Consider the following 26,628-nt stretch of genomic DNA (forward strand, 5'->3'; position numbering starts at 1 on the left):
CCTTCCCTCAGGAGATTCTCCCCCCGCCCACCCAGGACCACTCCCCATTCCCTCCCTATCCCACCCCCATTCCCATAACTCCCCCAATCCCATCCCACACCCCCAGACCCCTCCTTCTCGAGACCCCCTGGCCCGCCCCTCATCCCACCCCATCCGATCCCACCCCACCCCATAACCCCCTCCCCTTCCCCCTCCCCTTCCCCCTCCCGCCGCCCCCGCCCCTCCCGGCTCCTCCCTCTCCCCCCGCGGCTCCCGCAGCTCCTCCCGCCCCTCTCCCCCGTTTTCCCGCAGCTCCTCCTCCCTCTCCCCCCGTTCCCGCAGCTCCTCCCGCCCCCCGTCCCCCCCGTCCCGCGGCTCCTCCCGCCCCCCGCCGCTCCCCCGCCGCTCCCGCAGCTCCTCCCGCCGCTCCCCCCCCGCTCCCGCAGCTCCGCAGTCCGGCGCAGCCCCGGCCGGAGAAAATGGCGGATCGCGCCGAGATGTTCTCGCTCTCCACCTTCCACTCGCTCTCCCCGCCCGGCTGCCGGTGAGCGGGGGGCGCGGGGGATGCGCGGGGGGATGCGGGGTCGCGCTGCCCTTCCCCTCCCTCCGTCCCGCCCTTGCACCGGGCCCGCGCCCCGGGCCCCCCCGCCGCTCCCCCCGCCCGTTCGTTCACCTTGGGATGCGGGACCGGGGGGCTCCTCCCGCCCCTGCCCCGCCGCGGCCCTTCCCGGCATTAACGGCGCAGCCGCCGCGGCCATCCGGCCCCCGGAGCGCCGCGGCCGCTCCCTGCGGGCGGGGGGCGCGGGGGTCCCTCCGTCCCCTTCCCCTGGCCGCGGCTCGGAGCCCCGCCGGCCGCCGGGGCCGCCGCATCCCGGGGCCGCTGCGGGAGGAGTCGCCGCCGCCTCTTTGTCTCTCCCGAGGCGCCGCAGCGGCCCCGGGATGGGGACGGGGACGGGGATGGGGGGGCCGGTCCCGGGAGCGGGGGGGGGGGGGGGGGCGGGGGCTCAGCGCCCCCCGAGGCTCGGGGCGGTCTGGGGGATGCCGGGGGGATTCCGGGGGGTTCCCGCAGCCGGGACGCCGCACCGGGGCCCCGGGATCGGTCACCTTCCCGCAGGCCCGCCGGGGGTCCCGCGGGGAGGGGACGCGGCGGGGCCCGCCCCGCGCCTGACCTTGGCTGGGTGCGGGGTGCGGGGTCGGGGTGCGGGGCCGTGGGTCGGGGCGCGGGCCGCGGGCCGGGCTGGCGCACTGCGGGGCCGAGACGCCAGGCAGCGGAATGGGAAGGGCAGGAGGCGGCGGTGAGGGGCACCTGGAGGGCCCCGGGGATGCGGGAGCTGCGGAGAGAGGAGCAGGGGACAGCGGGGCCGCGGGACGTGCCCTTGGGTGGCTGTGGCTGTGCTGGGCAGGGCTCCCCTTCTCTGGAGTGTCCCCGTCCCCAGGATGTCCCCGTCCCTGAGCATCCCCGTCGCCAGGATGTCCCCTTCTCTGAGCATCCCCATCCCCAGGATGTCCCTGTCCCCAGGATGTCCCTGTCCCCGGGCTGTCCCCTTCCCGGGCCGCAGCGCAGCAGGACCCCGGGGTGTCCCTGCCCGCGGTGGCGCAGGGAGGGGACGCCACGGCCTCGCTGGGGCTGCTCGGGCCCGGGCCGGGCCCTGGGGCAGCCGGGCCCAGTCCGGGGAGCAGGAGCTGTGCCCGGAGCCATCCCCAAACCCGGGGCCTCTCCCTGGGGCTGCTGTGGCTGCGCTCTGGTCTCCCCGAACATGCCGAGATTAGCCGGGAATGGTGACGGAGAGCCCGAACCCGGCTGTGCCTTCCCTAAGGAGCCGCGGGCAGGGGTGCCCAGCCCGGCTTGGGGCAGCCGGTGGGGTGGGACCCCCTGGCCGGAGAGGAGAGGCCGGAATGGGCTGGGAATGCTCCCTCGATGTGGGAGTGAATGCCCGATGTGGAATGCTCCCTTGATGTGGGAATGCTCGATGAGGGAATTCCAGGCGCGCACGCACCCGGGCCTTGGGATGGCTCCCGCCTCCCGCTCGGGCCGTGGCAGCCCCAGGTGCCAGTCAGGAGCCCCCGGTCCCCAATTTGGGGTGACCACAGGGCCAGAGCCGGCTCTGGGAGCGGGCGGGGGTCCCCTCCCGGGCCACTGTGGGGGTCCCTGCCCGGGCCGCTGTGGGGGTCCCTGCCCGGGCCGCTATGGGGGTGCCCTCCCGGCCGCTGTGGGGGTCCCTGCCCGGCGCTCGGAGCCGCCCCCCGGGCGGTGCGCAGGGAGCGGGGCTGCCAGGGATGAGGAAATTCCGCCCGCCCGGGGCCTGCTCTGCCGGCAGCGCTCCCCGGGGAGCCCGGCCCTGGCAGCGCTGGCACCGCCGTGGCCCCTGCCCAGCCCTCCCGGCCCCGTGTCCCCCGCCAGGTGACGCTGGGCCCCTTTGGGGTCCCCTCCGGCCCATCCCGGCTCTGGGTGGTGGCACTGGGATCACTGGGATGCTGTAGGAGCGGGGGTCCTGCAGGTTCCAGCCCTTCCCGATCCCCTCTGCGTCTGCGGGGCTGGGTGAGACCCCCTGGCCTTGTCCCCACCCTCGGCTCCACTCCTGTCCCTCGGTGCCAGCTGGCTTCGGGAGTGTCCCCAAGGTGGGACGGGCACTGTCCTTGTTCCTGCTGCTCATCCCCGGCACTGTGTGCCTGCACCCATGGCCAGGGCGCTGCCTTTGGCCCCAGCCTGGTCCCCAGGGATCCCATCGGGGAGATCGTGGGACTGGATGGGCTCTCACTGCTGGTTCCACCCCGTCACAGTGTCCCCATCCCACTGCGTCATTCCCATCCCATCACAGTGTCCCCATCCCACTGCGTCATTCCCATCCCACCACAGTGTCCCCATCCCACTGCAGCATTCCTATCCCATCCCATCCCATCCCATCCCATCCCATCCCATCCCATCCCATCCCATCCCATCCCATCCCATCCCATGGATCCCATCCCATGGATCCCATCCCATGGATCCCATCCCATCCCATCCCATCCCATCCCATCCCATCCCATCCCATCCCATCCCATCCCATGGATCCCATCCCATCCCATCCCATCCCATCCCATCCCATCCCATCCCATCCCATCCCATCCCATCCCATCCCATCCCATCCCATCCCATCCCATGGATCCCATCCCATGCCATCCCATCCCATCCCATCCCATGTCCCCCAGCCAGGAGCAGGAGTTTCTCCCCCAGTGAGGGGGTGCAGGGGTGCAGGAGGGGACCCCGAGGTCCCCACCCTGGGAGGACTCAGCCCTGCTGTCCCTGTCCCCCTGTGTGCCCACAGGACCCCCTAAGACCCCAGGGACAGCAGAGGGTCCCGGGGTTCATCCTGCAGGGGGGCAGCCCCTGATATTCCGTGGGGTTGGGGGATGGTTTTGCACCCCGTAAGGCTCTGCACCCCAACATCCTGGGCTCTGCACCCCAAGGGCTCTGCTCCCCATAGGGCTCTGCTCCCTGACATCCTGGGATCTGCATCCCAACATCCCAGGACTCTGGTCCCCAACACCCCTGGGCTCTGCACCCCAAAAGGCTCTGCTCCCTGACACCCCAAGACTCTGCTTCTCAGCGTTCTGGGGCTCTGCTCCCCAACAAATCAGGTCTCTGTGCCCCAAAGGGCTCTGCCCCCCAAAATCCTGTGCTGTGCACCCCAACACCTCAGGGTTCTGCTCCCTGACATCCTGGGATTCTGCACCCCAAAATCCCAGGGCTCTGTTCCCCAATAGCCCAGGCTCTGGTCCCTATAACCCTACAGGAACTGTGCCTTAAGACCTGCACCCCAATATCCCAAAAGGTTCTGCACACCAAAAACTTTCTGCACCCCAACACCCCAGAACCCTTTGAAATCCCAAAGGGTTCTGAACCCCAAGGGTTCTGCACCTCCACATCCCATAGCTCGGCACCCCAAAGGCTTCTGAACCCCAAAATTTCTGTTCCCCTACACGCCAGGGCTCTGCACCCCGAAGGAGTTTCCATCCCAGCACCCCAGGGCTCTGCACCCCAAAAGGCTGCGCTCCCCAGCCCCCCGGGACCCTTCACCCCACAGCCCCAGGGCTCCCCGGTCCCGCGCGGCCTTTGGGGTCCCGCTCAGCCCCGTTCCCGCCGCAGCCCCGGCCCCGGCTCCGTTTCTGCCACTTTTGCCCCAAATCTGCGCGGATTCGGTGCGGCCGTGCCCTACTTCTGGGAATTATGGGATTAGGGGAATCTTCCTGCCGGGGAATCGGGAGCGGCTGCACCGCGGGGGGGGACAGGGGACAGCCCTGGGCCCCCTTTGGGGTCTGACCCTGCTGCCACACTGCGGGCTGAGCCCCTGCACCCCCCCGAGCCCACCCGGGTGTCCCCAACCCCATGGAGGGTGGGCACAGGGTCCCACTGGCTGCCACATCCCCCTGGGGACCAGCTGGGAGTCCTACATGTCCCCAGCCCCATGGAAAAAGGGTTCTGCTGGCACCTGGGTGCTGCCACACCCCCCTGGGGACAAGCTGGGGGTCCTGGGTGTCCCCAACCCCATGGAAGGTGGCAGAGGGTCCCATTGGCACCTGGCTGCTGTCACACACCCCTGGGAATGGTCCTGCGTGTCCCCAACCCCATGGAGGGTGACCAGAGGGTCCCAGTGGCACCCAGGCTGTACCTCCCACCTCACCGAGCCCCCCCGGACCCCCAGTTTCTGTTTTCTGGCCCCAAACCCTGCCGGGATTTCGGGATTTCGGGATTTCTCTCCATTCCGTTGTTCCGCAGGAGCCGCTGGTTTCCATGGCACCCCCGTTCCCTGGGAATGCGCTCAGGGCCCCCGGGGTGTCACAGCCCGCGTCCCCTCTGTCACCCCCAGCCGTGCCGCTGTGACCCCCCGGTGACCCCCCAGCAGCACAGGTCACCCCAAGCTTGGTGACCGTCCCCTCCCCACCTCGGCTCCGGGGATTCTGCCGGGCCGGGAATTTGGGACATGCGGTGGCCTCCGCACCTCCGCCCAGCCGGGTGCCACCACGTGGTGACAGCCGTGGGTGACATGTGCCCGTGGCTGTCCTGTGCCAGCACCCAGGGGTGACAGGGTTTGGTGCCACATCCATATGGCACCCAGAGGTGACAGGGCTGTGGTGGTATGTCCCTGTGTTATGGTGCCATGTCCCTGTGGTTGTGCCATGCTGGCAGGATTATGGTGACATGTCCATGTGGCACCGGTGGTGACAGGGTTGTGGTGCCATGTCCCTGTGTTTCTGCTGTGCCAGCACCCAGGGGTGACAGGGTTTGGTGCCATGTCCATGTGTCACCAGGGGTGACAGGGGTGTGGTGACACGTCCCTGTGGTTGTTCCATGCTGGCACCAAAGGCTGGCAGGATTATGGTGACATGTCCATGTGGCACCGGTGGTGACAGGGTTGTGGTGCCATGTCCCTGTGGTTCTCCTGTGCCAGCACCTCGGGGTGACATGGCTGTGGTGCCATGTCCATCTGGCACCCAGTCGGGACAGGATTTGGTGACATGTCCTTGTGGTTTGGTGACATGTCCCTGTTGTTGTCCTGTGCTGGCACTAAGGAGTGAGAGGGTTATGGTGACATGTCCATGTGGCACCCAGAGGTGACAGGGTTTGGTGACATGTCCATGTGGCACCCAGAGGTGACAGGGTTTGGTGCCATGTCCATGTGGCACCCAGGGGGGACAGGGTTATGGCGATACCACAGGTGACAGGGTTGTAGTGACATGTCCTTGTGGTTCTCTCGTGTTGGCACACGGGGTGGCAGGGTTTGGTGCCATGTCCCTGTGTTATGGTCACATGTCCCTCTGGCTGTCCTGTGCCAGCACCCAGGGATGACAGGGTTATGGTGCCGTGTCTGTGTGGCACCAGAGGTGACAGTGTCCATGTGCCATGTCTGTGTGGCACCCAGGGGAGACACTCATGGTGCCATGTCTGTGTGGCACCAGAGGTGACAGTGCTGTAGTGCCATGTCTGTGTGGCACCCAGGGGTGACAGGGTTATGGTGCTGTGTCTGTGGGGCACCAGAGGTGACAGTGTCCATGTGCCATGTCCGTGTAGCACCAGAGGTGACAGTGCTGTAGTGCCATGTCTGTGTGGCACCCAGGGGTGACACTCATGGTGCCATGTCTGTGTGGCACTAGAGCTGATAGGGTCCTGGTGCCCTGTCCCTGGTGCTCCCATGCTGAGAGTGTCACCCGTACACAGACGGATGTCCCCATGGTGCCCCTTTGCTCTCACGGTGCCATGAGGGCCTGGCCGGGCTGTCCCTGAGCTGTGTCCCCTCTGTCCCCATGGTGCCCCTTTGCTCTCCCGGTGCCCTGAGGGCCTGGCTGGGCTGTCCCTGAGCTGTGTCCCCTCTGTCCCCAGGCCCCCCCAGGACATCAGCCTGGAGGAGTTTGATGACGAGGACCTGTCGGAGATCACGGACGACTGCGGCATCGGCCTCAACTACGACTCGGACCACTATGAGAAGGTGCAGGAGCCTGGTGGCCCTTGGGGACACCGCGGGGGCTGTGGGGACACCGGGCTGCCACAACTCACCACAGCGGTGGCCTCGGTGGCTCTGTGGGTGCTGAGGCAAAGGGGACGAGCCGGGGGGTCCCTTGTCCCCTTTAGGACGCCCCAGAGGGGACTGGGGACGCTGCCACCCCTCGGTGGCAGGGAGGGTGGCCCGCGGCTGTCCCCGCGTCCCTGACACGGTGCCACCCGCAGGACTGCCTGGTGCTGGAGCGCGGGGAGCAGCCGCACCCCGTGTGCACCTTCCAGGACGACTTCCAGGAGTTCGAGATGATCGACGACAACGACGACGACGACGACGAGGAAGAGGAGGAGGAGGAAGGCAACGAGCTGGAGGCGCCGCCGTCGCCCTCGGCCTCGCCCATCCCCTCGCCCGCCCTGGAGGAGACGCAGAAGCACCGCCCCACCACCCTCAACCTGACGGCCCCGGGCACCCAGGTGAGGCCGGGCTGGCCGCAGGTGTCCCCTTCCCCCGGGGTCTGTGTCCCCATCCTCCCCGGGGTCTGTGTCCCCACCCCCCCCGGGGGTCACTGTCCCCTCACCCTGCGGTCACTGTCCCCTCCCTCCCGGGGTTCTCCGTCCCCGGTGCCCACCCCCACGCCGTGTCCCCCCTTTTGCCGGGCTCGGGGCTCCCCCGTGGGTGTCCCCCCGAGCCGTGTCGCCGCAGGGATGTCCCCGTGTCGCGGCGCACGCGCCGCCGCAGTGTGTGGGAAGCGGCGTGCGGAGCGGCTGCAGCCGCCGGCGTTGCCAGGGAACCGCGGGCCCTCGGGAATTTCGGGGCCCCCCCTTTTCCCGGGAGGGCACCGCGCGCTGCCGGCCTGGGGGGGCTCCGGGGGGTGGCGGTCACGGCGAGGGGACCGAGCTCGGCCAGGCCGGGTCCCCGCGTGGCTCCGTCATCTCTTGGAGGGGCGGGTGGGGGCCCTGGATCTGCCCCATCGAGGGGGCCCGGGAGGAGGCGACATCCTGGTCCTTGGGCCCTGTGTCCCTGTGTCCCCCTGCAGCCATCCCTGTGTCCCCCAAACCCATCCCTGTGTCCCTATCCCCTGTCCCTGTCTTTAACCCTTCCACCACCCTTCACCCGTCCTCCCACAACGTGTCCCTCATCCCTGTCCCCTCCAGCGCCTGTATCCATCCCCTTCATCACCCATTCCCGTCCTCTCCCATCCCTGTCCCCCTCAAGTGTCTGTCCCTGTCCCCCAGCCTTGTCCACCCCAGTACCCGTCCCATCCTCCCATCCCACCCCCAGCACCTCCTCCCGTACCCCCCTCCCTGTCCCCCCAGTGCCCTTCCCTGGGGATGTTCCCTTATCCTTGTCCCCCATCCCTGTCCCCTCCTGCACCCATTCTCATCCCTGTGCCATCCCCATCCCCCATTCCCACATCCCCCATTCCCCCATTCCCCATTCCCCCATTCCCCATTCCCACATCCCCCATTCCCTCATCCCTGTCCCCTCGGTGCCCACCCCAACCCCTGTCAGGGCACCCCGATGGTGCCCGGTGGCCCCGGCCGCGTTCCCTAATCCCTGCTCCCGCCGGGATGGACCGGGATCTGCCGGGATTAGCGCTGCCCGCGCTTCCCGGCGGGACTAATCCCGCTGCAGCTGTCGGCGCGACATTCCCGAACATCCCGGGCGTTCCACACACCCCTGCGGGGTGGGGCCGTGCTCCTGGTCCCACACGGGTGTCCCGCGGTCAGCGCCGCTGCTGGCTTTGTCCCCGGGGTGGGCATCGTGCCACCCGTGCCGTGCCGTGCCATGTCATGCCCGGCCCCTGGCGCGGCTCTGGCCGGGCAGGGGATGCAGGGATGCGGCGGCCCTAATCCGGATAAACCCGCTCACGTGGCGCGGGGGCTGCCAGGCACCTCCGAGCCCTCCCTGCGACACCCCCAGAACCTGCCTCCCATCCCTACCCCCAGCACCCCTCCCGTACCCCCATCCCCGTCCCCCCGAGCGCCCATTCCCATCCCTGTCCCCCCAGGGCCCATCCCCGGGGATGTCCCGCCATCCCTGTCCCCCCCAGCACCCATCCCTGTCCCCGTCCTGCACCCATCCCTGTCCCCCTCCTGCACCCATCCCTGTCCCCCTCCTGCACCCATCCCTGTCCCCCCCAGCACCCATCCCTGTCCCCTCCTGCACCCATCCCTGTCTCTCCCAGCACCCATTCCCTGTCCCACCCACCACCCATTCCCATCCCTGTCCCCTCCTGCACCCATCCCTGTCTCTCCCAGCACCCATTCCTATCCCTGTCCCCGCTAGGACCCATTCCACATCCCCCATTCCCACATCCCCCACATCCCCTTCCCCCATTCCCATCCCCACCCCGGTGTCCCCCCGGAGTCCCCGAGCGCTCCCCGGGGGCGGGGGTCCCCACTGAGCCCCCCCCGGCTCCGCTGTCCCCGCAGGATTCCCTGAACAACAACGGCGGCTTCGCCCCGCCCGCGCCGCGCCCCAGCTGGCAGGACGCGCTGCTGCACTCCTCCTCCTCCTCCTCTTCCTCACACACCGGTGAGCGCGGGCTGCCACGGTGCCGGGGTGACAGCGGGCTGTGACAGCGGGGCTGTGTCAGTGGGGCTGTGACAGTGGTGGGGTGGCAGCGGGGCTGTGACAGTGGGACTGTGACAATGCAGGTGTGACAGTGGGGCTGTGACAGTGGTGGGGTGACAGCGGGGCTGTGACAGCGGGGCTGTGACAATGCAGGTGTGACAGCGGGGCTGTGACAGCGGGGCTGTGACAATGAAGGTGTGACATTTGGGCTGTGACAGTGGACTGTGACAGTGGGCATGTGGCAGTGGGGCTGTGCCAACGCAAGTGTGCCAATGGGGCTGTGACAATGCAGGTGTGACGATGGGGCTGTGCCAATGGGTTGTGACAGTGGGGATGTGACAATGCAGGTGTGACATTTGGGCTGTGACAGTGGGGCTGTGCCAACGTGGGTGTGAAAATGCAGGTGTGACAATGGGGTTGTGACAGTGGGGTTGTGACAGTGGGGCTGTGACAATGCAGGTGTGACATTTGGGCTGTGACAGTGGGGTTCTGACAATGGGGCTGTGCCAACGCGGGTGTGACAATGCAGGTGTGCCAATGCGGGTGTGACAGTAGGGCTGTGCCAATGCAGGTGTGATGATGGGGCTGTGACAGTGGGGCTGTGCCAATGGGCTGTGACAGTGGGGCTGTGCCAATGCAGGTGTGATGATGGGGCTGTGACAGTGGGGCTGTGCCAATGGGCTGTGACAGTGGGGCTGTGACAATGCAGGTGTGATGATGGGGCTGTGTCAGTGGGGCTGTGCCAATGGGCTGTGACAGTGGGGCTGTGACAATGCAGGTGTGATGATGGGGCTGTGACAGTGGGGCTGTGACAGTGGGGCTGTGACAATGCAGGTGTGATGATGGGGCTGTGTCAGTGGGGCTGTGGCAGTGGGGCTGTGCCTACGCGGCGGTGCTGCCGGCTCCCGCAGCCGCCCCGCGGGGTGACGCCGGCTCCGTGTCGCCCTCCCCGCAGGACACTCGTCCCCCCACGCCTGCATCCTGGACGGACCCTGCCTGGAGAGCCCGCCGGGCCCCGGGGGGGCTCCCCCCTCGCTGCCGCCCTCCCCCCTGGACTCGCAAGGCAACAGCCCCGAGTCCCTGGCACATGGTAACCCATCGCCCCCGAGAGCCGCGCCCGATTTTAACATGAACCTCATCTCCGCTGCGCTCCGAGCTCCGCTCTCCCCGCCGCGCCCCCGCCAGCCGCCCCCGCCTCACCCCTGTCTCTCTCCAACAGGGCCCGCGGCTCCCCCCGGCGCCCCCGAGGCCGCCCCCCCGCCCCAGGCCGCCCCCCAGGCCCCCACGCAGCCCCAGGGCGGCGGCAGCCCGGGGTCCCCCCGCCCGCAGCCGCAGCCGCGGCCCCCCCGGCCGGAGCGGGACGGGGCTCCCGCGGAGCCGCTCAGCTCCGACGGGGAGGGCGCCCAGTCCGGCCGGGCCGCCAGCGTGCGCGGCCACCCCTCGGGCTCCTCGGAGACCACCTCGCCCTCCTCGGACCCGGGCATCGAGGCCGACCTCACGAGCCGCACGGCCAAGCCCTTCCTGCCCGGCGGGCGGCGCGGGGACGAGCTGAGCTCGCCCGGCTCTGACTCGGACGTGGACGGGGAGCTCGAGGCGGCTTTCGCCGGCGGGCGCCTGGTCAGCAACATGATCTCGTCCATCTCGGAGACCGAGCTGGACCTCAGCAGCGACAGCAGCAGCGGCCGCTCGTCCCACCTGACCAACTCCATCGAGGAGGCCAGCTCGCCCGGCTCCGAGGGCGAGCTGGAGCCCGAGCTGGAGGCGCCCGGCCTGCTGGGCATCAAGGACTCGCTGCTGCTGGACAAGGGCAAGGAGGACGAGGAGGAGCCGGCCGAGAGGGGCCCGCCGGAGCGCGGCGTGCTCAGGAGGGAGAGCCTGGCCGAGCTGAAGATGGACGCCTACTACGACAGCCTGGACCCGGCCGACGGCCCCGCGCCCGAGGGCCAGACCGACGTGTCCAGCGCCAGCCCCCTGGACCTGAAGATCGACCCCGACCACAGCCTGGAGAGCATCCGCCGCTCCTTCTACCTGCCCGTGGGGCCCAAGCTGATGCCCGAGGCGGACGAAGAGGACAACAGCGAGTACGACTCCGACTCGGAGTCGGAGCCCGACCTGAGCGAGGACTCGGACTCGCCGTGGCTGCTCAGCAACCTGGTGAACAAGATGATCTCGGAGGGCTCCTACCCCATCAAGTGCCCGGACGAGTGCTTCCAGAACAGCCACTCGCTGTGCGACACCATCTCGCCCGCCTCCGACCTGGAGCCCGAGATCCTGAGCGAGGCGCTGGACGAGGAGCCGGGCCCGCGGGACTCGCCGGCGGCGCTGGCGGACGCGGCGGCGGCGGGGGCGCGGTGCCAGCGCGGCGCCATCGAGCTGGTGGACATGGAGACGCTGCGCAGCTCCCTGGCCGAGGCCGAGCACGCGGCCGCGGAGCCGCCGCCGGAGCCGCCGGCCGAGGAGCCGGGGCCCTTCCTGTTCCTCAGCAACCCCACCAACGACACCATCGCGCCCGTGTGCCCCGGCCGCCCCGTCGCCCTCGGCCGCCTGGACGCCTCCGAGGTCCTGGCCACCCTGGGCTGCCGCCCGGCGTCGCTCCCGCGGGTGTCCCCCGGCGCCGAGCCCGCCGTCGCCGGCGGGGACCGCCGCCCCGCCAGCCCCCGGCGCTGGGCCCTCGACGGGGACCTGGACTCGGGCGTGCTGGAGGCCGACTCCATGATCGACGACGTCCGGTTAGCGCCCGACGCCGACCCCGCCGCGCTGGACGTGTCCACGGCCAAGACCAACCGCGGCTTCGCCATGGCCTTGGAGGAGGCCGAGCCGCCCTTGGTGGCCCCGCGCCGGGGCAGCCCGGCCGGGGAGGCGCCGGTGCCGCCGGAGCCGCCGGCGCTGGACGAGTCGCTGGCCTACGACTCGGTCAAGTACACGCTGGTGGTGGACGAGCACACGCAGCTGGAGCTGGTCAGCCTGCGGCGCTGCACGTCCGTGCTCAGCGACGACAGCGACATCCTGAGGGCCTGCGACGACGAGGTGGCCTTCGGGGACGGGCTGGTGGCCCCCGACGCGCGCAGCTCCTCCGAGGACTCGTCCCCCGAGGCCGACCTGCAGTTCTCCAAGAAGTTCCTCAACGTCTTCGTCAACAGCACCTCGCGCTCCTCCAGTAAGTGGCGGTGTCATGTCGTGGCGTGTCGTGACACGTTGTGACCTGTCACGGTGTCCTGGGCTGGTCTGGGTGACCTTGGCGCACCGGCTGCCCTCCGTGTCCTGCCCCAGCCATTTCCGTGTACCCTGCTGTGGCACGTCACGACATGTCATGGCATGTCCCAATATGTCACGGGATGTCGGGACTTGTGCCATGCTGTCCTGGCTCCTCTCACACCAGCTGCCCTCCCTGTCCTGTCCTTGGCACCATTCCCGTGTGCCATGTCATGTCACGATATGTCACGATACCTCTGGGATGTCACGGCACGTTGTGACATGTCACGGGAGACAGGGCAGCTCACGGTGACCACAGGGGTCCCCAGCCCCGCTCCACAGGGGTCCCCAGCCCCGCCCTGCTCTCAGGTGGGACCCCCAGGAGGGCTCTGACCCCACGAGTGCCCCTCAGGAACATGGGCAGGGGTGTCCCCGTGGGGGTGGCAGCTGTCCCGTGTCCCCGTGGGGGTGGCAGCTCTCCCCTGTCCCCATGGGGGTGGCAGCTCTCCCCTGTCCCATGGGGGTGGCAGCTGTCCCGTGTCCCCGTGGGGGTGAGAGCTGTCCTGTGTCCCCGTGGGGGTGGCTGCTGTCCCGTGTCCCTGTGGCGGTGGCAGCTGTCCCATGTCCCCGTGGGGGTGGCAGCTGTCCCCTGTCCCATGGGGGTGGCAGCTGTCCCCTGTCCCTGTCACCGCTGTCCCTGCAGGCACAGAGTCCTTCGGGCTGTTCTCCTGCATGGTGAACGGCGAGGAGCGGGAGCAGACCCACCGCGCCGTCTTCAGGTGAGGCCACCCCAGGTGACACCCAAGGGACCCGAGCCCCCGCCAGGGACACCCCAGTGCCACCCCAGGGCCCCCTGCCGCTGCTGGGGGGCTTCCCTGGGCTCTGGGGGTGGCGTGTCCCCCAGGGCAGGCACCCCACAGCTGCCACAGGGGTGTGGTTTTGGGGGTGACAACAACATCGGGGTGGGGTCTGAGCACGGGGGGTGAGGAGGGGATAAGGGGGACAGGGCTGGGGGTTTGGGGGTGCCCAGGAGGGGAAGGGAGTGTGGGTCTGGGTTTGGGGGTTGCCCAGGGGGTCCGGGGTGTGGGTCTGGGTTTGGGGGTGCCCAGGAGGGGAAGGGGTGTGGGTCTGGGTTTGGGGGTGCCCAGAGGGGAGGGGGTGTGGGTCTGGGTTTGGGGGTGCCCAGGGGGTGTGGGGGGGTGTGGGTCTGGGTTTGGGGTGCCCAGGGGGTCCGGGGTGTGGGTCTGGGTTTGGGGTGCCCAGGGGGTCCGGGGGGTAGCAGGGTGGATTTTTGGTGAATGGCTGAGGGCAGTGCCTTTGGGGGTGATGGGAAGATGAGTGCAGCGGCTTTGGGGCTGACCACAAGGGCAGGGTAGGGAATTTGGGGGGTGATGGTGATCCGAGGGGTGCTGAGCCGTGGCTGTGGGGCTGACCAGGAGCTCAGGGCAGTGAATTTGGGGCTGACCAGGAGGGCAGAGCTGTGGCTTTGGGCTGACCACAAGATCAGGGCAGTGCCTTTGAGCTCACCAGGAGCTCAGGGCACTGAGTTTGGGCTGACCAGGAGCTCAGGGCAGTGGCTTTGGGCTGACCAGGAGGGCAGGGCAGTGGCTTTGGGATGACCAGGACATCGTGGCAGTGGCTTTGGGGCTGCCCAGGAGCTCAGGGCAGTGGCTTTGGGATGACCAGGAGCTCAGGGCAGTGGCTTTGGGGCTGCCCAGGAGCTCGGGGCAGTGGCTTTGGGATGACCAGGAGCTCAGGGCAGTGGCTTTGGGGCTGCCCAGGAGCTCGGGGCAGTGGTTTGGGGCTCACCAGGAGCTCAGGGCAGTGAGTTTGGGATCACCAGGAGCTCAGGGCAGTGGTTTGGGGCTCACCAGGAGCTCAGGGCAGTGGCTTTGAGCTGCCCAGGAGCTCAGGGCAGTGGCTTTGGGCTGACCAGGACATCGTGGCAGTGGCTTTGGGATGACCAGGACATGGTGGCAGTGGCTTTGGGGCTGCCCAGGAGCTCAGGGCAGTGGCTTTGGGGCTGCCCAGGACATTGTGGCAGTGGCTTTGGGGCTGCCCAGGAGCTCAGGGCAGTGGTTTGGGGCTCACCAGGAGCTCAGGGCAGTGAGTTTGGGCTGCCCAGGACATGGTGGCAGTGAGTTTGGGATCACCAGGAGCTCAGGGCAGTGGCTTTGAGCTGCCCAGGACATGGTGGCAGTGGCTTTGGGGCTGCCCAGGACATGGTGGCAGTGGCTTTGGGGCTGCCCAGGACATGGTGGCAGTGGCTTTGGGGCTGACCAGGACATGGTGGCAGTGGCTTTGGGGCTGCCCACGTCCCCACGCCGTGCCCCCGCGCGTCCCCCCAGGTTCATCCCGCGCCACGAGGACGAGCTGGAGCTGGACGTGGACGACCCCATCCTGGTGGAGCTGGAGGAGGACGATTACTGGTACCGGGGCTACAACATGCGCACGGGCGAGCGCGGCATCTTCCCCGCCTTCTACGCCCACGAGGTGGTGGGGCAGGCCCGCGACGCCGTCGGTACGAGCGGGACCCGGCCGGGGAGGGGACCGGGGGCTCTGGGGGAACCGGCGTTAACATATTTAATGTTTCATGGGGGATAAAAGCGGCGGGGGCCGGCCGGAGCTGGGTCACACTGCTTTGTTATAACAGTTTCTCTTTTTCTAGATTTCTTCTTCTATACTTATTTCTATAGTTATTTTTCTATATTTATTTCCATATTTATCTCTAGATTTATTTCTATTATTTATTTATTTATTTTTATATTTATTTTTCTATATTTATCTCTAGATTTATTTCTATTACTTATTTATTATTTCTATATTTATTTTTATTATTTATATATTTAATTTTCTATATTGATTTTCTTTCTTTCTTTATTGTTCTATATTTATTTATCTATATTTATTTTTCTATATTTATTTCCATATTTACTCTATATTTATTTCTATTATTTATTTCTATACTTATTTATTTATTTATTTTATTTCCTTATTTATTTCTTGATATTGATTTTCTTTCTATATTGTTTTTCCTGGATATATTTTTCTGTATTTATTTCTATATTTATTTCTGTATTTATTTTTATTATTTCCGTATTTCTTTTTCTATATATTGATTTTCTTTCTATTTTTCTTTTTCTATATTTATTTTTCTATATTTAATTTTCTGTATTTATCTCTATATTTATTTCTGTTATTTCCACATTTTTTCTATATGGATTTTCTTTCTATATTTATTTTTTCTATATTTATTTCTACATTTATTTCTTGTATTTCTATATTCATTTTTTGATATTGATTTTCTTTCTGTATTGATTTTTCCAGATATATTTGTCTGTATTTATTTCTATTTTTATTTCTATATTTATTTTTATTATTTCAATATTAATTTTTCTATATAGATTTTCTTTCTATATTTAATTTTCTATATTTATTTCTATATTTATCTCCATATTTATCTCTATATTTATTTCGATTATTTCCATATTTATTTTTCTACATCAGTTTTCTTTCTATATTGATCTTCTACATTATCTTTATTTATTCCATATTAACTTCTGCATTATTTATTTCTATACAATATACAAATGATATATTATTTATATTGCATTGATTGCATACCTATTTATGAGGATTATACATATTTAAACGTTTCTTTGAGTTCTTTTACATCCTCTGGGAATTCCTGAGTTTGGTCCCAGCCCAGGAGTGAATATTTGATTTTTGGGAGTGGAGAATGGCATTTTCCCCACGTTTGTGCCATTTTCCCCCAATGTGGGTGTCCTTTCCTCACCACAAACGGGCAGTGGAAGGGTCAGGGGCAGAAATCTCCTTTGCACCCTTTTTCCAAGTTATCTGTGTGGTTTTTTAATGTAATTTCATCACACAGAGAGGTTTAGTTATGGCTACAAACTCATCCGAGATGTTCTCGCTGTGTTCAGTGAGGTACAAAAATGAGAGCATCAGTTATTATCAGTTATTATCAGTTATTATCAGTTACTATCAGTTACTATCAGTTATTATCATTTATAATCAGTTACTATCAATTACTATCAGTTATTATTAGTTACTATCCATAACTATCAGTTATTGTCAGTTATTATCAGTTACTATCAGTTATTATCACTTACTATCAGTTATTATCAGTTACTGTCAGTTACTATCAGTTACTTTCAGTTACTGTCAGTTACTATCAGTTACTATCTGTTACTATCAGTTATTATCAGTTATTATCAGTTATTATCAGTTATTATCAGTTATTATCAGTTACTATCAGTTACTATCAGTTACTATCAGTTACTATCAGTTACTATCAGTTACTATCAGTTACTATCAGTTATTATCAGTTACTGTCAGTTACTGTCAGTTACTATCAGTTTTTATCAGTTACTATCAGTTACTATCAGTTATTATCAGTTACTATCAGTTATTATCACTTACTATCAGTTATTATCAGTTATTTTTAGTTATTATCAGTTATTATCAGTTATTATCAGTTACTATCAGTTATTATCAGTTACTATCAGTTACTATCAGTTACTATCACTTACTATCAGTTATTATGAGTTACTATCAGTTCTTATCAGTTATTATCAGTTACTGTCAGTTTTTATCAGTTACTATCAGTTACTATCAGTTACTATCAGTTACTATCAGTTACTATCAGTTACTATCAGTTATTATCAGTTATTATCAGTTATTTTCAGTTATTTTCAGTTATTATCAGTTATTACCAGTTACTAGCCGTTACTGTCAGTTACTATCCATTACTATCAGTTATTATCAGTTACTATCAGTTATTATCAGTTATTATCAGTTACTGTCAGTTACTATCAGTTACTATGAGTTACTATCAGTTATTATCAGTTACTATCAGTTACTATCAGTTACTATCAGTTATTATCAGTTACTGTCAGTTACTATCAGTTACTGTCAGTTACTGTCAGTTACTGTCAGTTACTATCAGTTACTATCAGTTATTATCAGTTATTATCAGTTACTTTGAGTTACTCTCAGTTATTATTTCATAGCTACAATTGCTGCTGTAAAGTGAATTTCATAACACACTGCACGTAGCTTCTCTATTAATATATTGCACAACCAAAATTAATCATTATTACATTTTAAATTAATCTATCTATATATTTATCTATAATTTATTATTTTAAACAATAATATATATTTATCACACCAAAATATACAATCTACTCAGAGAGTAGGATATTGACCACAAAAGGCTGGCAAATTATATCACATTATAGCAAAAGTAGTTAAAAAGAGGTTTAATTCTTTATTATATTTAAAAAGAGATTACAGATTTTAATTATATTAAAGTAATTTGCAAAAGTTAATATAAAATAACTAATTAATTAGAAAATATAGAAAATATATAATAATATAGAAATATAATCTACATTAAATATATAAATAATGTATGAATAATAAATAGTGTATAAATAATATAAAAGATATGGATATAGAAATAATATATAAGTTATATAGAATATTAATAGATAATATATAATATGTAAATAAATAATATATGAGTTAATATAGAATTAATAATCGATAAAGTTAATATAGAATAAATAATATATATGATTTAAAAAGAGATTACAAACTACTAAATTAAAATAATTTTCAAAAGTTAATATAGGATAAATAATATCTTAAAATACATAAATTATAATAATTAATAGTATAAAATATAATAGATATAAAATACAAATAATATGTGAATGATAAAGAATATGTAAATATGATATATTTATATATAAATATATAAAGAATATAGAATTTCTATTTAATATACAAATAAAAATGCATACGTTAATATAGAATAAATAATCTATATGATTTAAACAGAGATTACAAACTATGCTAAATTAAAATAATTTTCAAAAGTTAATATAGGATAAATTTATATATATATATAAATAAATAAGACATAAATTTAATACATATAAATATAAATAATATATAAAGAAGAAAGAATATGTAAATACTATATAAAATATATAAATAATATATAATTGATATATAATATAAAATAATGTATAAATTAATGTAGAATAAATAATCTATAAAGTTAAAATAGAATAAATAATTTATTAACATATATATAAATAATAATATATAAATCTAATAGATATAAATAATGTAAAAGAATAAATAATATGTAAATACTATGTAAAATATAGAAATATATAAATAATTCGTAATTTAATAAATAAATTAAATAATTTAACATAAATTATATAAAACTTAAATAAATAAATAAATAAATAAATAAAGTTAATGTAGTATAAATAATCTATATGATTTAAGCAGAGATCACAAACGCCACTCAATTACAATAATTAGCAAAGTTAATGCAGAATGGAGCAATGCAGGGACCTCCATGGCCCCCTGGGCAGCTGGGCCCGCTGCTGGCTCGAGGGCAGGGGCAGGGGCAGTGACACCGACAGGGACAGTGACACCGACAGTGACAGGGACGGCCCTGCTGGCCCTGGGCTGGGCACGGTGTGTCTGGCCAGGCGCAGGCAGGACGGGAGCTGATGGCAGCAGGACAGGAGCCAGCAGAGCGCCCTGGTGGCCAGGGAGGCTGGTGGCACCTGGCCCGTGTCAGGGACGGGGCAGCAGGAGCAGGGAGGGCCCTGTGCCCCGCCCTGGCACTGCTGGGGTCACACCTCGAGGGCTGTGCCCAGCTCTGGGACACCGAGCACGGCCAGAGGGGCCAGCGAGGCTGGAGAGGGGCTGGGAACACAAACCCTGAGAGGAGCCCTGAGGGAGCTGGGCGTGCTCAGCCTGCAGGAAAGGAGACTCAGGGCTGCCCCCAGCCCTCCCTGCAGCTCCTGAAAGGTGCCTGTGCCCAGCTGGGCTCGGGCTCTTTCTCCAGCAGCACTGACACAGCCAGAGCACACAGCCCCAAGCTGCGCCCAGGGAAATTCAGGCTGGAGAGCAGGAAAAAGCTTTTCCAGCAAGGGGGATAAAGTTCTGCAGTGGCTGCAGGGGAGGTGCTGCAGTCACCATCCCTGGGTGTGTTTAACAAGCCTGGATGTGGCACTGCCTGCCAGGCTCTGCCTGAGGGGCTGGGCTGAACCCCATGGCCTTGAAGGTCTCTCCCAGCCCAGGATTCTGTGATTGTTTAAGATTGTGTGTGATTCCATGTGATTCCAAGTGATTGTGTGAATTCTGTGAATTCTGTGTGATCCTGTGATTCTGTGTGATTCTGTGATTGTGTGATTCTGTGCCTGTGTGATTCTGTATGATTGTGATTGTGTGATTCCCTGATTGTGTGATTCCGTGACTGTGTGTGATCCTGCGATTCTCTGATTCTGTGATTCTGTGTGATTCTGTGATTGTGTGATTCCGCAATTACCTGATTCTGTGTGATTCCGTGATTCTGTGATTCCCTGATTGTGTGATTCCGTGATTCTGTGTGATTCCCTGGTTCTGTATGATTGTGTGATTCTGTGTGATTAAGTGATTCTGTGTGATTCCCCGATTCCATGATTCTGTGATTCCCTGATTATGTGTGATTGTGTGATTCCATGGTTCCCTGATTCTGTGTGATTCTGTGATTGTGTGATTCCATGATTCCCTGATTCTGTGATTCCCTGATTCTGTGACTGTGTGATTCCATGATTCCCTGATTGTGTGATTCCGTGATTCTGTGATTGTGTGATTCTATGATTCTGTGATTCTGTGATTCTGTGATTCTATGATTCCGTGATTGTGTGATTGTGAGATTCCCAGATTCTGCGTGATTCCCTGATTGCGTGATTCCCTGATTGTGTGATTGTGATTGCCTGATTCGGTGTGATTCTGTGATTGTGTGATTGTGAGATTCCCAGATTTGGTGTGATTCCATGATTCTGTGATTCCCTGATTGTGTGATTCCGTGATTCCATGATTGTGTGATTCCCCGATTCCCTGATTCTGTGTGATTCCCTGCTTCTGTGATTGTGTGATTCCGTGATTCCCTGATTGTGATTCCCTGATTCTGTGTAATTGTGAGATTCCTAGATTCGGTGTGATTCCATGATTACATGATTCTGTGATTGTGTGATTCCGTGATTGTGTGATTGTGATTCCCTGATTCTGTGTGATTGTGAGATTCCCAGATTCTGTGTGATTGTGAGATTCCCAGATTCGGTGTGATTCCGTGATTCCCTGATTGTGTGATTGTGATTCCCCGATTCTGTGTGATTGTGAGATTCCCAGATTCGGTGTGATTCCGTGATTCCCTGATTCCGTGATTCCGTGACCCTGTGATTCCCTGATTGCGATCCCCGATGCCCCGACCCCGTGTGGCCCTGTGATTCCCTGATTGTGTGATTGTGATTCCCCGATTCTGTGTGATTGTGAGATTCCCAGATTCAGTGTGATTCCGTGATTGTGTGATTGTGATTCCCCGATTCTGTGTGATTGTGAGATTCCCAGATTCGGTGTGATTCCGTGACCCCGTGATTCCGTGATTCCCTGATTGTGATCCCCGATCCCCCGACCCCATGGCCCCTGGCCCGTCCCGGGTCCCGCGGCGCTGACGCCGCCGCCCTGTGCTGCCCGGCAGGCCTGAAGCGGAACCCGTGCTGGGTGGAGCGGTTCAACGTGCAGTTCCTGGGCTCCGTGGAGGTCCCGTACCACCAGGGCAACGGCATCCTCTGCGCCGCCATGCAGAAGGTGAGCGCCGAGCGCCGCGGGGCTGCTCGGGGCGGGCAATCCCACTTTTCATGGCACAGCTCGCGGGGCACAGCGCTATCAGAGGGGGATTATTGGGGTGTACTCACTATGGCTTGTGTCACAGTTCATATCACTACTTTAAATGTATTAGCAATTATAATGTGAATTATACTATGGTTAGATTAGAAATCTTACAAGTATTATATTACATTATATTATCATTATTAAATAATATTATAATTATTCTTTATATAATAATTACAATTATATAGATATAGAATATTACAACATGAAATATATTATCAATTATAATATGAATCATAGTTATAACTCTTACAAATATTATATTATATTATATTATATTATATTATATTATATTATATTATATTATATTATATTATATTATATTATATTATATTATATTAGTCAGATCCAATTATAATTAATAGCACGCTCACCCTCAGTTCATTGGTATTTTGCATATCAAATTCCCTTTATTTTCACTCCGTTTCCACACCTTTTCTCCTGATTCTCATGTAACAGATCTCTTGCTATTACAGGTGCGGCCTGTTTTTTACCCAGGCACAAATAATTTGTTATTAACTGATTGTGAAGCAATCTTGAGAATGAAAAGCCAGATAATAATAATAATAATAATAATAATAATAATAATAATAATAATAATAATAATAATAATAATAATAATAATAATAACAATAACAATAAGTCAGTTAAAAAATCCGTTAATAATATGAAAAGTCTAATAATAATAATAATAATAATAATAATAATAATAATAATAATAATAATAATAATAATAATAGTAATGTGAAAAGTCAGTTAATAATATGAAAATTCAGTTAATAATATGAAAATTCAGTTATTAATATGAAGTCTGTTAATATGAAAAGATAATAGTAATAATAGTAATAGTAATAGTAATAATATAGCAGCGATTATGAGACTCCCTTCCATCATGTCCGATGAATGTTTGATGGTTTTCCCTTTCCCGGTTTTTTTACCTTTCCCGGTTTTCCCTTTCCTGATTTTCCCTTTCCCGATTGTCCCTTTCCTGGTTCTCACTTTCCCGGTTTTTCCTTTCCCGTTTTTTTTCCCTTTCCCGGTTTTCCCTTTCCTGATTTTCCCTTTCCCGTTTTTTTTCCCTTTCCCGGTTTTCCCTTTCCTGGTTTTCCCTTTCCCGGTTTTCCCTTTCCCGATTTTCCCTTTCCCGGTTCTCCCTTTCCCGATTTTCCCTTTCCCGGTTCTCCCTTTCCCGATTTTCCCTTTCCCGGTTCTCCCTTTCCCGATTGTCCCTTTCCCGATTTTCCCTTTCCCGGTTCTCCCTTTCCCGGTTCTCCCTTTCCCGTTTTTTTTCCCTTTCCCGGCTTTTTTCCCTTTCCCGGTTTTTTTCCCTTTCCCGTTTTTTTTCCCTTTCCCGGTTTCCCGGTTTTCCCTTTCCCGGTTTCCCGATTCTCCCTTTCCCGGTTTTCCCTTTCCCGGTTTTTCTCCCTTTCCCGATTTTCCCTTTCCCAATCGTTCCTTTCCCGGTTTTCCCTTTCCCGATTGTCTCTTTCCCGATTGTCCCTTTCCCGATTTTTTTCCCTTTCCCGGTTTTCCCTTTCCCGGTTTTTTTCCCGGTTTCCCGGTTCCCCCTCTCCCGGTTCTCCCGGTTTCCCGGTTGTCTCTTTCCCGGCTTTTTCCCTGTCCCGGTTCTCCCTGTCCCGGTTCTCCCTGTCCCGGTTCTCCCTCTCCCGGTTGTCTCTCTCCCGATTGTCCCGTTCCCGGTTCTCCCTTTCCCGGTTTTTTCCCTGTCCCGGTTTCCCCGCCGTCGCAGATCGCCACCACCCGGAAGCTGACGGTGCACCTGCGGCCCCCGGCCAGCTGTGACCTGGAGGTGACACTGCAGGGCATCAAACTCATCCTGACCGTCACCGAGTACAGCCCCGAGCACGAGGTGCGGCCCGGGACACCGGGGGGGACACCAGGGGGGACAGCGGGGACAGCGGGGGACAGCGGGGACAGTGGGGGACAGCGGGGGACAGCGGGGACAGCGGGACGGGGGGGACACCGGGGGACAGCGGGGACAGCGGGGCGGGGGGGACAGTGGGGACAGCGGGGGACAGCGGGGACAGCGGGGGGACAGCGGGGGATAGCGGGGACAGCGGGGGACAGCAGGGGACACTGGGGGACAGGGTCTGGGTTTGGGGGGGACAGGGGTCTGGGTTTGGGGGGGTCACCGTGGGGACAGGGGCTGGGTTGGAGGGGACACCAGGGGACAGGGGCTGGGTTTGGGGGGCAGGGGCTGGGTTTGGGGGGGACACAGGGGGGACAGGGGCTGGGTTTGGGAGGCAGGAGGGGACAGGGGCTAGGGCTGGGGGACACCAGGGGACAGGAGTCTGGGTCTGGGGGGACAGGAAGGGAGAGGGGCTGGGTTTGGGGGACATGGAGGGGACAGGGGCTGGGTTTTGGGGGGACATGGAGGGGGAGGAAAGGGGCCAGGGGGTGAGCACAGGAGGGGCAGGAGAAGGTTTGGGGGTGACCAGAATGGGATGAGGGGTGCAGGGATCTGGGTTTGGGGAGCAGAAAGGAGATTTGGGGGTGACCAGGAGGGGAGAAGTGTTTGGGTCTGGGTCTGGGGGTGACCAGGAGGGGAGGGGCTCAGGGGTGTGGGTTTGGGGGGGCAACAGGGAGGTTTGGGGTGATGGGGAGGTGAGGAATGTGGGGGGGTGATGAGGGGCTCAGATTTGGGGGTGACCACGAGGTCAGGGCTTTGGGGGTCTGAGTTTGGGGGCGAGGAGGTAATGAGGGGCTCAGGGGTCTGGGTTTGGGGGTGATCAGGACAGGAGGAATGTGGGGAGTGGGTTTTGGGGGGGCTCTGGGGTCTGGGGGTGAGTGCAGCAGGTGCAGGGTGTGGAGCTGTGGGTTCGAGGGCCGATGCTGGGGGGGGGGGCACAGATTTTGGGGGGCTCTGGGCCCCCAGACCTGACCCAGCCCCTGCTGTCCCGCCGCAGTTCGAGCGCTGCAGCCACTTCTTCCAGATGAAGAACATCTCCTTCTGTGGGTGCCACCCCCGGAACAGCTGGTGAGCCCCCTGCCCCGGGGGCACCCCGAGGGAGGGACCCCCACCCAGGGAGGGACCCCCACCCTGCCAGGGGCACCCCAAGGGACCCCCGCCCCATCCAGGGGCACCCCAAGGGAACCCCGCCCCATCCAGCTGCACCCCAAGGGACCCCCACCCTACCCAGGAACAACCCAAAGGACCCTCACCCCATCCAGGGGTACCCCAAGTGACCCTCACCCCACGCAAGGACACCCCAAGTGACCCCACCCCACGCAGGGCCACCCACGGTGCCACCCGGAGCCCCCCGCCCGTCCCGCTGCCCCCGGGGTGGCTGTCCCCGGGCTCCGGGGGTGTCCCCTCGCAGAGCCCGCCCGGGGCAGGTTTTGGGGTGCCCCCCTGAGCCCGTGCCCCCCAACCCCGCAGCTATTTCGGGTTCATCACCAAGCACCCGGTGCTGAGCCGCTTCGCCTGCCACGTGTTCGTGTCGCAGGAGTCCATGAGACACGTGGCCGAGTGTGTCGGGTACGGCGCGGGGACACGGCGGGGACACGGGGGGCACGGCGGGGGGTGGGGGGGTGCGGGGGGCACGGGGACACGGGGGGTATGGGGGGCACGGGGGGCACGGGGACACGGGGGGTATGGGGGACACGGGGACACAGGGGACACAGGGGGTATGGGGGGCACGGGGGACACGGTGGCCAGGGCGTGGGGCTGGGGGCATGGGGGGCACAGGGCATTGGGGGGGATGGGGGGTATGGGGACACGGGGGGCACTGGGGACACGAGGGGCACGGGGGGCTTGGGGTGTTGGGGCTGGGGGTTTGGGGGGTCTGGGTGCCAGGGATTGGGGTGCCAGGGAATTGGGGTGCCAGGGATTGGGGTCTGGGTGCCAGGGATTGGGGTGCCAGGGAATTGGGGTGCCAGGGATTGGGGTCTGGGTGCCAGGGATTGGGGTGCCAGGGAATTGGGGTGCCAGGGATTGGGGTCTGGGTGCCAGGGGATTGGGGTGCCAAGGTTTGGGGTCTGGGTGCCAGGGAGATGGGGTGCCAGGGATTGGGGTCTGGGTGCCAGGGATTGGGGGTGCCAGAGAATTGGGGTGCCAGGGATTGGGGTCTGGGTGCCAGGGGATTGGGGTGCCAAGGTTTGGGGTCTGGGTGCCAGGGAGATGGGGTGCCAGGGATTGGGGTCTGGGTGCCAGGGATTGGGGGTGCCAGAGAATTGGGGTGCCAGGGATTGGGGGTGCAGAGGGTCTGAGGGTGCTGGAGTGTCAGGGTGCCAGGGCTTGGGGGATCCGGGGATCTGGGTGTCAGGGGACAGGGGTGACAGGGAATGGGGACTCTGAGGGCCAGGGGATTGGGGTGTGGGTGTTGTGTTGGGGATTGGGGTGCCAGGGATTGGGGTCTGGGTGCAGCGTTATGGGGTGCAGGGGGGTCTGGCAGTGCTGGGGTCATGGGGTGTGGAATTTTGGGGTGCTGAGGGCTGGGCACTGGGGCTCTGGGTGCCAGGGGGCTGGGGGTGCTGTGGGGCTGTGGGTCTGACTGTGCCAGGTTTGGGGGGTCTGGGGGGGGGGGCTGTGGGTCTGACTGTGCCAGGTTTGGGGGTGCTGTGGGGCTGTGGGTCTGGCTGTGCCGGGTTTGGGGGTTTGGGGGGGCTGTGGGGCTGTGGGTCTGGCTGTGCCTGGTTTGGGGGGTCTTGGGGGTGCCTCTCTGTGCCCCCTCCCCTCGCTGACCCCCCTCCCCATCGCTGCCCCCCAGCCGAGCGTTTCAGGAATATTACCAGGAGCACCTGGAGTACGCCTGCCCCACAGAGGACATCTACCTGGAGTAGGGTCCCTGCCACCCCCAGGGACCCGGGGTCACCCCCAGGGACCCGGGGTCACCCCAGGGACTCGGGGTCACCCCCAGGGACTCGGGGTCACCCCAGGGACTCTGTGTGACCCCAGGGACTCTGTGTGACCCCGGGGACTCTCTGTGTGACCCCCAGAGTCTCTGGTCCCCCCGCGCCCCCCCGCACGCCCCCCCCACCTCTCGGGGGTCCGGGGGTCCCCTCGGGGGGTGACACAGCCCAGCGGGGGGGTGACACGGCCCGAGCAGCCCCCCCTGCATGAGCACGGCCAGCCCGGGGGGCAGCGGGCCCGCGGCTTTGGGGGCACGGGGGGGGCATTGGGGGGTCCGGGGGGGTCCGGGGGCAGCTCGGGGGAGGGGGGAGGGGGCATCTCCGCGCACCCCCAAATCCGCGCTGCCCCCCCAAAGGAACGGGGATCCCCCAGAGCTGCCCCCCGCCCCGGGTGTGCTGCCCCTCGTGTCGGTGTCCCCGGCTGTCCCCCCCCCGCCACCGAGCTCGGGCCCCGGGGGGGTCCCGGGGCCGCCCCCTCCTCACTGCTGTGCCTGGTGGTCCCTCGCTTCGGCCCTGTCGCCCAGCGCTATCGTGACTATATCGCCACCCGCTCGATGTCCCGGTATTTATCTGTACTCAGCAGCCAGAGGAGCCCCCGAGCCACTGTGCCACCCCGGCTGTCCCCACGCCGTTGTCACCCACTTGGTCTTTCAATAAAATATATGCTTGGTGTGAGCTGGGGACAGCGCGGGGACAGCGCGGGGACAGCGCGGGGACAGGGCGGGGACAGGGCGGGGACAGCGCGGGGACAGGGTGGGGACAG

The 26,628-nt window shown here is 58.9% G+C and overlaps 1 protein-coding gene across 1 annotated transcript; it reads left to right on the forward strand.

Annotated features, from left to right (window-relative positions):
* Nucleotides 1-458: 458 nt before the first annotated feature.
* MAPK8IP2 (mitogen-activated protein kinase 8 interacting protein 2) lies at nucleotides 459-26,031 on the forward strand (the record flags this gene model as incomplete). The annotated part of the gene is made up of 12 exons (XM_084206105.1): nucleotides 459-523; nucleotides 6,338-6,443; nucleotides 6,683-6,925; nucleotides 8,888-8,990; nucleotides 9,985-12,186; nucleotides 12,925-13,000; nucleotides 14,570-14,742; nucleotides 20,800-20,909; nucleotides 22,744-22,863; nucleotides 23,921-23,991; nucleotides 24,394-24,492; nucleotides 25,724-26,031. The coding sequence occupies 12 exons, from the start codon at nucleotides 459-461 to the stop codon at nucleotides 25,794-25,796; spliced, it is 3,441 nt and encodes a 1,146-aa protein (XP_084062231.1). The 3' UTR covers nucleotides 25,797-26,031.
* Between the last annotated feature and the right edge of the window lie 597 nt (nucleotides 26,032-26,628).

Source organism: Fringilla coelebs (assembly GCF_963513975.1).
Source record: "Fringilla coelebs genome assembly, chromosome: 5".
NCBI classification, from domain to species: Eukaryota; Metazoa; Chordata; class Aves; order Passeriformes; family Fringillidae; genus Fringilla; species Fringilla coelebs.